Here is a 15054-nt window from a genome sequence, read left to right as displayed (position 1 = left end):
GCATATATTTACTGAGGTGAGTTGCAATCCCATTGGCCACCTGTGTGTGGGCCGGGCTCAACCACCTCTATAAAGGCTGGTCTGTGAGACTGTGGGGAGTAGTAGCAGGAGGAGTTAGGGTAGCCGGTAGCAGGAGCCATTGGGAGCCGTTAGGGTAGTGGTAGTGTCAGGATTGTGAAGAGTGACAGTGCCCTTTTCATCGTCAGGAGCAGCATTGCTGGGAGCCTCGCCGCCCCAAGCAGTGGCGCTGCCAGGAGTGGCCTTGTTCTGGGGAGCGGCCTCACCACCCCAAGCAGTGGCGCTGACGCGAGCGGCCTCGCCACCGCAAGCAGTGGCACCGCCAGGAGTAGCCTCATCAGGAGCCAGCGGTGCAGCCTCATCAGGAGCAGCATTGCTGGGAGCCTCATCTGCAGCGGTGCCGCATGAGTGGCCTCGCTGCCCAAGCAGTGGCGCTGTCACTAGATGGCTGGGAAGTGGCCTCATCTGCAGCGGCCTCACCATCCCGAGCAGCGGTGCCTTCGGGAGCGGACTCATCTGCAGCAGTGCCACCATGAGCGGCTTTGCCACCCAAGCAGTGGCGCTGTCACTAGACGGCCAGGGAGCGGCCTCATCTGCAGCAGCCTCGCCACCCCAAGCAGCGGCACTGCCGGGAGCGGCCTCATCAGGAGTGGCCTGTGGTACAGTGAGGGTGAGGCAGGGAGCCTCCAGGAGGGACCTCAGGGCAAGGAGCCTGTGGCCCCAGCAAGGCTCAGGCACCTATGGTCAGTTTGATTTCTCATGCATGGGGCTTGGGCACCTACCGGTCAGTTTGATTTCTAATGCATGGGGCTCAGACACCTACCAGTCAGTTTCGTTTCTGATGCATGGCACGAAATAAAGCTTTGCTTGATTTTCGCTTTGTGTCAGTCTTGTTCCTTTGATCAAGGACCCTAACATTGGAGGCTCATCCAGGATCAAATGACGGGAACTGAGCCAGCATCGGAATTTCTGGAAAAAGCCTCTATTGATCTTGTCTGTCTGTCTGGTTGTGGAACTCCAGGGTATAGCCCACCGGGGAGAAGCTGGATGCAGCCATGCTCTCCAGGGCTGGAGTGGATGCAGGAATGCCCCATCCCTGTGCTGGTAAATCAACAGAGGGTTCAAGTCCCCCTGAGCAGTCAGGGTTTTGAGTCCCCCTAGACAGTTGAGGGATTCGAGTCCCCCTAGACATACGGGGGTTCAATTCCCCTAGATGGTCAGGGGGTAAAGAAATCCACCACCAGTGGCAGGTTCGGTAAGAATCATTGGGCCTGCAGTTGTCTTTGCCTGGTTCTTTTGTTGCCTGTTTTGTGGTTTGTTGTGTTTGCAGGCGACCAAGAAAGTCCCCACCAGCAGCAGGCTCTGAATGGGGATCGCCCAACCTGTGGTTGGCTCTGCCTTGATTTTATTGTCTGTTGTGTTGTTTGTTGTATTTGGAGAAATGGGACAAGCAGGGAGTAAGGGACCAGTGACACGACTAGGTCTTGCTTTCAAACATTTCAAGGATTTACAAGGTAAAGTCACTCAGTCAGATGATAAGGTTTACCCGGGAAAACTAAAAACACTCTGTCAATTAGAGTGGCCCACTTTCTACACAGGGTGGCAGCCAGAAGGAACATTTGCCTTGACTCAGATCTATTCTACCCTGAGTGAGGTCTTCTATCTATATCAAGACCAGGGGAGTCAAGATGGCGGGGAAGTAGGAGGAGGCACCATTTCAACCTGTACCCTAAAGTGAGATGATTACCTACCAAAGAACTCCGACCACCCATGAAATCAGCCTGAGATGAGAATTATACATGTCTGGATCTCTACAGGAGCAGAAGACGCCAGTGGGAGGTAAAGCAGACTGGGAACATCGGCCTGATATTGGAAGATAAACAAAAGGGGGAGGGAGCCACCAGAGGTGACCAATTGGAAAGTAATACCCCAATACGAGAGTGCCCTGCATCTGGGGACAAGCATTAACTTGGAGTCTGGTTGAAAGCACTCAAAAAACAAAGAGCAGAGGATTGCGGGGGAGGGAAATAGTGGGAATCTGGGCTGTTAGGGACAGGGACTAAAGTCCCCAGACCCAGGAGAGCCTCCCCTGGTGCTGAGCCAGAGAGAGTGCAGCAGAGAAATCAGGTCTCCGTCCCTGAGCCGCCAGTGTGCCTGAAGGCCAGCATACCTGAGAACGAGTGGGGCCCAGCTCCCGTGAGGGGCTGGGAGCCTGGCCAGATGGCAATCCTGAAATGCATGCGTCCCACACCCTCCCTTGGGAGAGGTGCTCATAGGCATTAGCCTGGAGCCCTGGAATCTGGAAAAACCAGACATTCCCAGCCCGGGGCATTGGGAAAATCTCAGTGTGTAATTTCTGCTTGGAACCTCTCTGGCGGTCTGGAGCTGCCTAGACAGCCGCCGCTGCCCTGGTATTGGGTACAACGAGGAGCTCCTGCATCCCCAGGGACAGTGACTCAGAACCGACTCTGCCAGCAGCTTGGCAGAGCATTCTGAGGCTTCTCTCTGAGAGGGAGGTCTGGGTGCAGTTTGCTCTCCTCTAAAACTCCAAAAACCATCAAAAGCTGTCAAGGCGAGAGAAAACAGATGAAAGAATATAAAAACCCCCAGAGAACAAAAGCCTGAAAAAAACAGTTTCCACAGAGCCCACCCCCTTGAGGGGAGTGGGAGGACCTAACTCAGGGAACATCATTGTCTGAAAACCCACTTGGCAGGCCCCTCCCCCAAAAAACCAACCAGGAAGGAAGAAAAAAAAAAGAAGACGACAAGAGAACAACCACCACTACTTCATAAATACAACTTTTATTTTTAACTCTTTACCACTCTTCTGGTTCTTTTTTTTTTAATACATACAGATAATTTTTTAACCAATTTACCATCACACTGAGATGTCCAGTACATTAATTTCCTTAATAACCTTCTAACCTGAACTTTTTGATACATACACCCATGTTTCTTTTTTTGCTTTTCTAATTTTTTTTAAATTCTTTTTAAATTTTAACTTAGTTTAGTCTAGTTTATTCTTTTTTAATTTTTATTTTCTACTATACATATAGAGTTAATCTTCAAGGTAATCCCCTTTCCCCAATCAATGCTACCCCTATAGGCAAACCAGTTTCTAATCCCCATATAACTTAGGAAAGTTGAGTCCCTTAACAAAAACATCAAGATACATCCAGGAAGAATCAAAATAAACTTCCTTGCCCACACTGAGAATTTATAACCACTCTCCCAATTTTTCCTTCTGCCAGTGTTTCTGTGAATTTGTGTTTGTCCTGATAATATATAAATCTTATACTTGGAGTTCATTCTGATGAGGTTCTTCCCTTTTTTTGCATATATCTATTATATATATATATATATATATATATATATATATATATATATATATATTCTCTTGTCATATACTTTTATCAGTCTTTTTGTTTGTCTGTTTTTGTTTGTATACTTCATAAATCTTACCTTGGGGTCCATTTGGGCTGAGCCTTCTCTTTTATCTTCCCTTTTTTTCCTATCTCTCTCTCTCTCTCTCTTTTTCCGTTTTTCTTTTCCTTTTTTTTTCTTTCTTCTTCTCTATTTCTTTTTCTTTTCTTTTTTCTCTCATTTGGGTGGGGAATCCTGATTGCACAGAAGTGTTCCAGGGTGCACCTTGACCGCACCACAATTGATAAATCCAGCTGCATCTGTTCAGTCATCTCTTACCAAAATGACTAGGAGGAGGAATACCCAACAGAAGAAAAATACAGAGGATGGACATTCGGGAACAGAGCTAATGTCTATCGACATAGACAATATGTCAAAAAAGGAATTCAGACTAACAATTATCCAGGCAATAGCTAAGTTGGAGAAAGCCATGGATGACCAAACAGAATTGATTAGGGCAGAACTGAAAGCTACCAGGGATGATGTTCACAATATTAGGGCAGAACTGAAAGCCACCAGGGATGATTTTCAAAATGCTCTCAATGAGTTCCAATCTAATCTAAATTCTCTAAAAGCTAGGGTAACTGAGACAGAAGATAGAATTAATGATTTGGAGGAAAAACAGATAGAGAGAAAGGATGAGGAGGAAGCCTGGAACAAACAGCTCAGAAGCCACGAAAACAGAATCAGGGAAATAAATGATGCCATGAAATGTTCCAAGGTCAGAATTATTGGGATCCCTGAAGGGGAGGAAAAAGAAAGAAGTCTAGAAGATATAGTGGAAGAAGTTGTCTATGAAAATTTTCCCAATCTCATGAATGGAATCAACGTTCACGTACTAGAGGCAGAGAGATTTCCTCCCAAGATTTTAGATTCTCGAAAGTCCTCATGACACCTTATAGTTAAAATGGGAATTATGTTTCAAGAGAGACCCTCTTAAAAGCAGCTAGGACAAAGAAGCTCCTTACATACAGAGGAAAGCCCATTAGAATAATGTCAGACCTGTCCACAGAGACCTGGCAAGCCAGGAAAGGTTGGCAATATATATTCAGAGTACTATATCGAGACCAAATACCATACATAGTGGCCTGGTGATATATGATAGAAGAGCCATCGTCATGGCTCAAGTCCCACCTTCCCCCTGCTAATGAAACCATCTCTCTCCCTCTAAGACAGGTCAGAGCACCAAAACCATAACAGACAGATGAGTTGGAGCCAGGGAAAAAGACCGTCCTACCTCCAACGGATGTGGAGGATGTGGAATTTCCCCCCTTTATCTGTCCCCTAAATCTGACTCTCGGTCCCGAGATGCCTTTACCAGTCCATCTCATACGCGGTGGGGTCTACCTATGGGACCACCAAGCAGAGAGACCACTCTGATCCTTCCCCTTTCCTCTATCCCCCTCATCCTCCCTTTACCTCACCAGTACTGTCTGCACCAATGCTGCCTCTCTGTGAGGTTGCTCTACCGGATGGGAGAGGTCACCCCCACCTAAGCTATATCCCTTTCTCCTCTTCTGACATCTATAACTGGAAGACCCAACACAAATCCTTTTCTGTCTACCCTCAGGATTTAATTAGTCTCTTGGAGACTGTTTTTCTTACCCACCAACCTATCTGCATGGATATTCAACAGCTCCTTATGTCTCTCTTTAACGAAGAAGAGAGGGATCACATCATGAGAGAAACCCATAAGGTGATAAGTGAGAGACTTGGCAGGGACCTCGATCCCCACCGAATGGAAGACTACTGCCCAAGGGAACCCCCTCACTGGGATTCAAATTCCAATGAAGGCAAGGAGAGCTTATGTTTCTACCACCAGGCTCTACTGGGAGGCCTCTGTGCAGCTGCAAGGAGACCCATAAATTTATCCAAAATTAGTATGGTAATTCATGGTAAGAATGTGTCTCCAGGAGCTTTCCTAGAAAAGCTAATTGAAGCCTATAAAATGTATGGCCCAATCGACCCTGAGGCACCCGAAAATCAGAGGGCAATGAATCTTGCATTTGTTAGTCAGTCAGCCCCAGATATAAGGAGGAAACTTCAGAAAATCGAAGGATTTGAAGGGAAGAATCTGACTGAGTTAGTGGGAATAGCATTAAAGGTGTTTAACAACAGGGATGCACAAGAGGATGAAAAACAGACAAAAAAACTGGTTAAGGTTTTGGCATTACATGAGGTGAGGAGGAAACAGGTTGGGGATAGTAAATGGAAGGAAAATCCTAAGCGCAGAGAAGGTAGGTGGGAAGATTTAGATTCAGATCAGTGTACTTACTGTAAGGGAAAAGGACATTGGGCCAGGCAGTGCCCCAAAAGGAAGACAGCAATGCTGGCCACCAGAGACAGGAGGGGCCATGGTTCAGAGCCCCTCCCCAAACCTCAGGTAAAAATTGAAGTGGAGGGGAAATCAGTTGATTTTTTTGGTGGACACAGGAGCCCAATTTTCATCATTACTTAAACCTATGGGAAAACTATCTGGAGAAGAAGTCTGGGTACAAGGAGCAAATGGCACAGAGAGACATAAATGGACAACAGAAAGGACTTTAATTTGGCCTCAGGAGTAGTTAAACATCGATTTTTGATCCTCCCTAATGCCCCATATAACTTGATGGGAAGAGATCTCCGCCATAAGTTAAGAGCTGGCATTCAGTTATTGGAAGGAGACATGACTGTAACCTTGAGACAACTCACTGTACAGGTGCTTATGGCAGCAGTAGATGAATACCTCCTTTACAAGCCAGTCTCAAATCCAGAAGAGACGGAAGAGGGGAGCCTTCCCCAAATCCTACAGGTCGAGTTTCCTGAGGTCTGGGCAGAAGGGAAGCCCCCTGGCTTGGCCAAGGAACAACCTCCAGTGGAGGTACAATTAAAGGCAATGGCTATGGCTATTCACATTCAGCAGTACCCCCTTCCCCGGGAAGCAAAGGAAGGGATCAGAAAACACATTAACTGCCTCCGAGGAGATGGGATCCTAGTTCCTTGCAAATCTCCATGGAACACACCTTTGCTGCCCATCAAAAAGACCAAGACTGGGGAGTACCGACCTGTTCAGGACTTGTGGAAAATTAATAAATGGGTTGAAGATATCCACCCAACAGTGCCTAACCCCTATACCCTACTCTCCCTCCTGGGCCACAAAAGAACTTTGTATACCGTCTTAGATCTCAAGGATGCATTTTTCTGCATATCTTTAGCAAAGGAATCTCAGCACCTTTTTGCTTTTGAGTGGTCCAACCCACAGAAAGGGTTTCAAGGCCAACTCACCTGGACAAGACTTCCCCAAGGATTCAAGAATTCACCCACCATTTTTGATGAGGCCCTACACGAGGATTTGCGTGAGTACAGAACCTCCAACCCAGGAGTCACTCTTTTACAGTATGTTGATGACTTGCTGATAGCCGCTGAGAACTATGAGTCTCATAGTTCTTGCAGGGGACAAGAGCTCTCTTACAGACTCTGTAGGAAAAAGGGTATCGGGTGTCAGCAAAGAAATCACATCTCTGTCAGAGCCATGCCACTTATCTAGGCTTTGATCTTCACGAGGGAGTGCGTTCACTGAGTCCAGGAAACAGGTGATCACCCAATACCCTCGCGCCACTACGCCCCAGCAAGTGAGGGGTTTTCTTGGGACAGTGGGCTACTGTAGGCTGTGGATACCGTGGTTTGCAGAGATTGCCCGACCTCTCTACGAACTGGCAAAAGGGGGGCTCACTATGATAGAGTGGACAGCTGAGGCTGAAGGAGCATTTCAGGAATTACAAGCAGCCTTACTGCGTGCCCCAGCATTGGCCATCCCGGATGTTACCAAGCCTTCCACTTGTATGTGAATGAAAAAGCAGGAGTGGACAAAGGAGCTTTAACTCAAACCCTGGAGCATTGACAAAGGCCAGTAGATTATCTTAGCAAGAAACTAGATCCAGTAGCAGCTGGGTTCCCCCCTTGCCTCCACATAATTGCTGTCATGGCCCTCCTGGTCAAGGACACAAGTAAATTGACTTTGGGTCAAAATCTCATCTTGACCACCACACACGCTATCGAGGGCCTTCTCTGGACTCCACCAGGCCGATGGATGACAAATGCACGAGTGATGGGGTATCAGGCCCTCCTCCTCAATGAACCAAGAGTGACCTTCCGGCCCCCAGCGGTGCTAAATCCAGCCACGCTGCTGCCAGAGGAGCTGGCTGACCACCCACATGACTGTGGGGAGGTCCTAACCCAAGTTTCAGGAATAAGCCTGGATCTCAGAGACATTCCCCTCCTAGATGCTGAGATGACTCTGTTCACAGATGGGAGTAGCTACGTAATCAATGGAAAGAGGTATGCGGGGGCTGCAGTAGTTTCTCCTGAGCAGAAACTCTGGACAGCAGCCCTGCCACATGGAACTTCGGCACAAAAAGTGGAACTGATTGCACTCACTAAGGCATTGCAGATGGCCAAAGGTAAAACCGCCAACATGTATATGGACAGCAGGTATGCCTTTGCTACTCTCCATATACATGGTGCTATTTATAAAGAAAGGGGCCTATTAACAGCAGAAGGAAAATGAATTAAAAACAGAGGAGAAATATTGGCTCTCCTCCAGGCTATTTGGGACCCAAAAGACGTGGCCGTTATGCATTGCCCGGGACACCAAAAGAGGACTGATCTGATTTCAAAAGGAAACCAATTAGCAGATCAAGCCGCAAAGCAAGCAGCCCAAGAAACAGTGCAAGAACTGGTTACACTCCCAGTTCCAGCCCTACCAGAAAAACCGAACTATTCAGAAGAAGATTTAAAGTATTTACAGAAATGGGTTAAATTGGACTATGAAGAGGACTGGGCTAAGACTGAAGCAGGAAAAATAATTCTTCCTCGAAGACTAGGCAAAAAGTTAGTAGACCAGATGCATCAGGGTACTCATTTGGGGATACACAAACTCAAGGAGCTTATAGGCAAGCAGTTCCAGGTTTCTAAATTAGGGCGTATGGTTCAGGATGTAGTTGATAGATGTGCTCAATGACAGGCAGTTAATGTGGGAAGAACTAAAATGGGAAGAGGGAAAGGAGAAAGAGGTAAGGAACCAGGAATTTATTGGGAAATAGATTTTACAGAAATGAAACCTGGAAAATATGAGCACAAGTACATGTTAGTTTTTGTAGATACCTTTTCAGGCTGGGTAGAGGCTTTTCCCACCAAACATGAGACGGCAGGAGTGGTAGCCAAAAAGCTACTAGAAGAAATAATTCCTAGGTTTGGGCTGCCTCTCACAATCAGGTCAGACAATGGCCCTGCATTTGTGAGTTCAGTCTCACAGGCATTGGCCAAGGCCATGGGCACTAATTGGAAACTATATTGTGCCTACTGGCCCCAGAGTTCCGGGCAAGTGGAGAGAATGAACCGGACTCTTAAAGAGACCTTGACAAAACTAATTCTGGAGATTGGCGCCCTCCTCAGGGCACGATGTACACCCTATTTAAGCAAGGTGTCCCCATTTGAAATAATGTTTGGGAGACCCCCCCCAATCTTCAACTACAAGAAGTTGCCCTAGCAGAAATGACTGACCAATCTGTACTGCAGTCACTGCAGGCATTACAGTCTATCTTAAAAAAAGCCCACTCAGGGTTCCTGACTGCCCGCACTGGGATGGAGGCCGAGGTGGAACCACATCCTTATCAACCCGGGGACTTGGTTTGGATACATCGCTATCAAGTGGGAAACTTGGAGTCTTTCTGGAAGGGACCATTTACTGTTATCTTGACCACCCCCACAGCAGTAAATGTAGAAGGCATTAGGGCCTGGATTCATGCGGGTCAGGTCAAACGAACTGAGGACGAGAACACCCCCCAGAGACGGAAGCTGCAGCCGACAGACCCTGTTGACCATGGACTAAAGCTAAGGCTAAAAAACCCTGAGTTTATTTTTGCTCCTATTGTTACCTGTTGAAAGGTCAAGGATTTGACTAATTTCCAAAGAAAAGGGGGGGATATAGGGGTGGGCCAGGCCAGCTAGATGAAGACGATCAATCAGTGGGGCATGCATATATTTACTGAGGTGAGTTGCAATCCCATTGGCCACCTGTGTGTGGGTCGGGCTCAACCACCTCTATAAAGGCTGGTCTGTGAGACTGCACGGGGGAGTAGTAGCAGGAGGAGTTAGGGTAGCTGGTAGCAGGAACCATTGGGAGCCGTTAGGGTAGTGGTAGTGTCGGGGTTGTGGAGAATGACAGTGCCCTTTTCATCATCGGGAGCAGCATTGCTGGGAGCCTCGCCACCCCAAGCAGTGGCGCCACCGGGAGCAGCCTCATCTGGAGCGGCATTGCTGGGAACCTCATCTGCAGCGGTGCCGCCACGAGTGGCCTTGCTGCCCGAGCAGCGGCGCTGTCACTAGAAGTCCTGGGAGCTGCCTCATCTGCAGCGGCCTTGCCACCCCAAGCAGCAGCGCCGCCGGGAGCGGACTCGTCAGGAGTGGCCTGTGGTACAGTGAGGGTGAGGCAGGGAGCCTCCAGGAGGGACCCCAGGGCAAGGAGGCGGTGGCCCCCAGCAAGGCTCAGCACCTACCGGTCAGTTTCATTTCTGATGCATGGCGTGAAATAAAACTTTGCTTGATTTTTGCTTTGTGTCATTCTCATTCCTTTCATCCCTAACAATTGGAAATGGGTAAACATGCAACCAAATTTGTGGTTTTATGGAATATATTCAACAAGGCCCAGCTTACACCCCAAAAGCCCATAATTCCACTTGGAAAAGTCCATTCCACTTAGATCAACACTATTCAGCTCATCTTCCTACTCTCCTGGTCTTCAACCAAGTGTTGCTCTTCTCCAATAGATTCCCAGTGATTTAACTTTTCTACAATCCAAATCTGGTCATTTTGTTATCATTTGTAAATGTCTTGGTCATGAAAGGACAAGAAACGAAGGTATAAGGTGAACCAGGAAGGAGGTGCTATTGGGACATTTCTCTCCTGTTTGGTCAACCACCTGAACTTTGCTTATAGTGCTCCTTTATTGTGGCATCATGTCGTCGCTCCTTGAGCAAGAGCCCTGGTCCCAGCCTCCTGTACTCATATGAAGGTAGCATCTGGTCACCATTCAACACTGAGATCGAGGGTCTCCTTCCAGCTTCTTTGTTTGGCTGAATTCACATGTCATAGGTAGAACAGGTATGTCCTTATGAGCTATGCCTTTTCTACATGAGCCTCAAAATAATTTGTGTATTTTACTACAACTATTTTCACAAACTACACTTATAGACCAAATCCCTTAGGGATAGTAGACATTTGTTATTTATATGTTAAATTCAGTTTGCTATTAGTTATTTGTTTATTTTATCATAAGATGTGCTTTTTGAATAAATGAAAGATTTGTTGTTTGATGGTCTTCCTATGCTTGTTTGTATAAATGACATACTTCAAATCTCAGCTGGTATTACTTTATGCTGGAAAGCTGCCCTAAGCCTGGCTTCTTGGGATTAATATTTTTCACACAGTACATTCTACCACAATGTACTAATGATTTCAGAGAGATAACAGCCACTGAATGTCTTCAGTTTTGAAACCTAAGGAATGAAATCGATCTAATTAAACAGCACAACAACTGGATTGATGCAGTAATGATCAGCCATGTTAATTTTTGAATGATTTTCAAGATTTTTCACTTAAAATGACACTATGCATCAAGGACAAATTTTTAACATAGCCAAAAGTTTGATACTTTATATTTTATTCCCAAGTAATTTCAAATTTGTAGAAAATTAGTATGAATAGTAAAAGTAGTATTAATATTAATAATAGTACAATAAAGAATTAATATACCTTTTTCCTAGATTCAAGTATTAGCATTACACCCCATTTGATTTATCACTTCTCTCTCCATCTGTCTGTCTCATATCACCTTATGACCCTTGTTTCTGAATATCTTGATATGTATTTCATACAAATATGAGTATTTTCCCACAGAATCACAGTGCAGTTGTAAATTTCAGAAAAATATAACATGGGTACAATGCAATTGTACAAATATTTTGAATACAGAAGTGTAAAAATGAAGAGCTTTTCAGTATAAGGAAACAATTCCTCTGAAAGGGATGAATAGGTGTTGACATATGGTATGAGAACCTGAAGAATAACGTTGGCATAAGATCCTAAAGTTCTAATTTGTAGCATGAAGGAAAAGAAACAGTACAAATATTTCCTACTTTATACTTTCATGTAAGACAGATCCCACATTCAACATTTTTTTTAGAGCCCTTGTTACATCCTTATTCCTAAGACTATAAATTAAAGGATTTAGAACAGGAGTGAGTATAGTGTAAAAGACAGATACAATCATGTCCTTCTTTGGGGTGTGATAGGAGGTGGGAAGCATGTAGGTATAGACAGCAGCACCATAGAAGAGGATGACTACCATCATGTGGGAAGAACAAGTGGCAAAGGCCTTCTTCCATCCCTCTGCTGAGTTCATCCTGTGGATGGTGAAGAGGATGAAAGAATAGGAGCTTGAAATGATTGTCACAGGGATGAGGAGCATGAGAACACAGCACAGGTACATGAGGGTCTCATAGAGGGAAGTGTCTGAGCAGGAAAGCTTCATTACAGCAGGGACCTCACAGAAGAAATGATGGATCTCCCGGGATCTACAGAAGGGGAAGGTCATGCTGACGGATGTGAGCATAAATCCATCCACAGATCCTAGAAACCAGGAAGAAGACACCAAGAGGAGACACACCCTATAGTTCATGAGGATAGGATAACGGAGTGGATGGCAGATGGCCATATAGCAGTCATAGGCCATGGCAGCTAGAAGGAAAAATTCTGAACCTCCTAGTGTCAAATAAAGAAACATTTGCATCCCGCATTCAGGGGCTGAGATCTTATTCACTCCTATGACCTGGTCCATGAGCATCTTGGGCACAGTGACAGAAATGTACATCACATCCATGAGAGACAATTGGGTGATAAAAAAGTACATGGGGTTGTGCAGGTGAACATCACACTGTATCAGAAGGATCAGGATGGTATTTCCAGACAAGGCCATTAGGAAAACCACAAAAATGACCACACAAAGAAGAGTTGGGTGGTTGGATTGACTGAAGAGTCCCACTAGTTCAAAATCTAATCGTCCAGTATGGTTGGCCACCCAAGTGGTATTCTCCATTGGATTTTACCTGAATCACCAAGGAGAACTGTAGAGTTAATAGATCACTCATGGCATATGACAACCTGAAATAAAATTTTAGTGAGCTTGTGTGTGTGTCTGTGTGCATGTTTACACACAGGAACCCAGGGTACTAATAAAGAGAAATTCCAAGGACTTGCAAATTGTAGGAGTATAAATTACCTGTAATTGAACAAATTTAATAGAAATTTAGGAATTCACAAATCAAAAATACAGTACCTTAGGGGAACCTGAGTGACTTAGTTGGTTAAGTCCCCAACTTTTGACCAAGTTTTTTTTTTTTTTTTAATATTTTATTTATTTGACAGACAGAGATCACAAGCAAGCAGAGAGGCAGGCAGAGAGAGAGGGAGCAGGCTTCCTGCTGAGCAGAGAGCCTGATGCGGGGCTCGATCCCAGGACCCTGAGATCATGACCTGAGCCGAAGGCAGAGGCTTTAACCCACTGAGCCACCCAGGTGCCCCTTGACCAAGTTTTGATCTCAGGGTCAGAGTTTGAGAACTGCTCCACTAGACTCAATACCAAGCAGGGAGACTTCTTGAGATTCTCTTTCTCCCTCTCCCTTTGCCCTGTCTCCTGTTATCTTTCTCTCTCTGTAAAACAAAAACAAAAACAAAAAGCAAAACCAAAAAAATACATCTTTTAAAAAAATATTCATGCCTTAATAATTCCACTACTGGTTATGCATTTCCCCAAATAAAGCAAAAACACTAATATATGGACATATATGTTTATTTTAATTTTTACCAGATCTTCATATGACCTTTTTTAACATTTTTATTCAAATTCCAGTTAGTTTTTATACAGTGTAATTTTGGTTTCAGGTGCCACATACAATGCAATATTGGTTTCAGGTACACAATATAGTGATTCAACACTTCCATACAACACTTGGTGCATACCACAACATCTGCATTCTTTAATCTCCATCACCTATTTAATCCATCCCCTTCCCACTTCCCTTTGGTAACCATCAGTTTATTCTCTATAGTTGCCTCTCTCTTTCCCCCCCTTTACTTATTTGTTTTGTTTATTAAATTCAACATATAAGTGAGATCATCTGACATTTGTTTTTCTCTGATTAACTTAGTTTGCATAACTTATTCTCTAGCTCCATCCATAACAATGCAAATGGCAAGATTTCATTCATTCATATATTTATATATGTACCCCTATTCTTATGCTATTCTTATTCACAATAGTTAAGATATGGAAACAATCTTTCCATATGGAATCTAACTGTCCATTAATAGATGAATCTTTAAGGAAGGAGTGGTATGTATGTGTGTGTTTGTATATTCCGTGCAGACAATGGACTATTATGCAGCCATAAAATCCATAACATTGTGCCCTTTGTAACAACATGGATGGGCCCACATGGTATTATATTAAGTGAAGTAAGTCAGACTGAGAAAGACAAATGCCACATAAACTCAGTTCTGTATGTGGAATGTAAAAACAGAAATGAATGAATAAGCAAAAAGCTAACCATATGTGTAAATACAGAGAAGAAACTGATGGTTGCTAGGGAAGAAAGTGATGGAGCAGTGACAAAATGGGTGAAGAAGAATGTGAGATACTGTCTTCCAGTTATGGAATAAATAAGTCACAGGAATAAAAGGCTCAGCATAAGGAATATAGCCCATTAATTGTATATTTTGTTTTATTTTTTGTATTTTTTCCTTCATTTTTATTTTATTATTTCTTTAAATTTGAGTATAGTTTACAATGTTCCATTAACAAGTTTATACACTATGCTATATTCATCATAAATACAGCTACCATCTATCCCATTGCATTTTTATTAAAATATTGACTGTATTCCTGTGCCTTATCATTCTATAATTAGGGGCCTGTACCTCCTTCTCCCCTTCACCCATTTTGACCCACTCTCCATCACCCTGATAATGTCTCATGACAGATGGTAAGTACACTTGTTGTGAACATAATAACTTAACCTTGTGAATCACTATGTTGTAAATATAAAGCTGATGGAACACTGTGTGACGAGTATATTCAAATAAAAATATTTTTAAAAGGATATTGGTAGGGGGAGGGAAGCAAGATGGCAGAAGATTAGAGGATCTCATTTCATCTGGTCCCTTGAATTTAGCTGGATAACATTCCAACCATTCTGAACACCTATGATTTCAACCATAGATGTTTAAGAAAATAATTTTTGGATTCTACAAATAGTAAAAAGACCACTTTTTATAAGTTAGGAGGTATGGAGAAGTGAATTTGATGGGATAGTTGGATGACAAATGGTGGGGAGTGGGATCTTCCATGAGGGAGCTACCAGAAAGTGATATAGCCTGAGTGCAAAATCAGAACTTTTAGAAGTCTGCCCCAGTAAAAGACATCCCTGCCTGAAAGATGTTCATGTGGCAAAGCAGGGAAGAATCCTAGGTGGGAGGCTGTGGTTTCAGGAAATCCAGGGTTACAGAAAGAATAAGAGT

The 15054-nt window shown here is 44.3% G+C and overlaps 1 protein-coding gene across 1 annotated transcript; it reads right to left on the bottom strand.

Moving 5' to 3' along the window:
* Positions 1-11611: 11611 nt before the first annotated feature.
* Positions 11612-12574, bottom strand: LOC123938839 (olfactory receptor 2T29-like). Its single transcript, XM_046000568.1, has one exon. The coding sequence runs from the start codon at positions 12572-12574 to the stop codon at positions 11612-11614; it is 963 nt and encodes a 320-aa protein (XP_045856524.1).
* Between the last annotated feature and the right edge of the window lie 2480 nt (positions 12575-15054).

The sequence above is a fragment of the Meles meles genome, chromosome 3, assembly GCF_922984935.1.
Source record: "Meles meles chromosome 3, mMelMel3.1 paternal haplotype, whole genome shotgun sequence".
In the NCBI taxonomy this organism is placed as follows: domain Eukaryota; kingdom Metazoa; phylum Chordata; class Mammalia; order Carnivora; family Mustelidae; genus Meles; species Meles meles.
Note: the sequence above shows the minus strand (reverse complement) of the source record. Positions and strands in the feature narration are given on the sequence as shown.

Excerpts from the sequence above, each read along its gene's own strand:
- LOC123938839 (XM_046000568.1), bottom strand. The coding sequence starts at position 12,574 with ATGGAGAATACCACTTGGGTGGCCAACCATACTGGACGATTAGATTTT.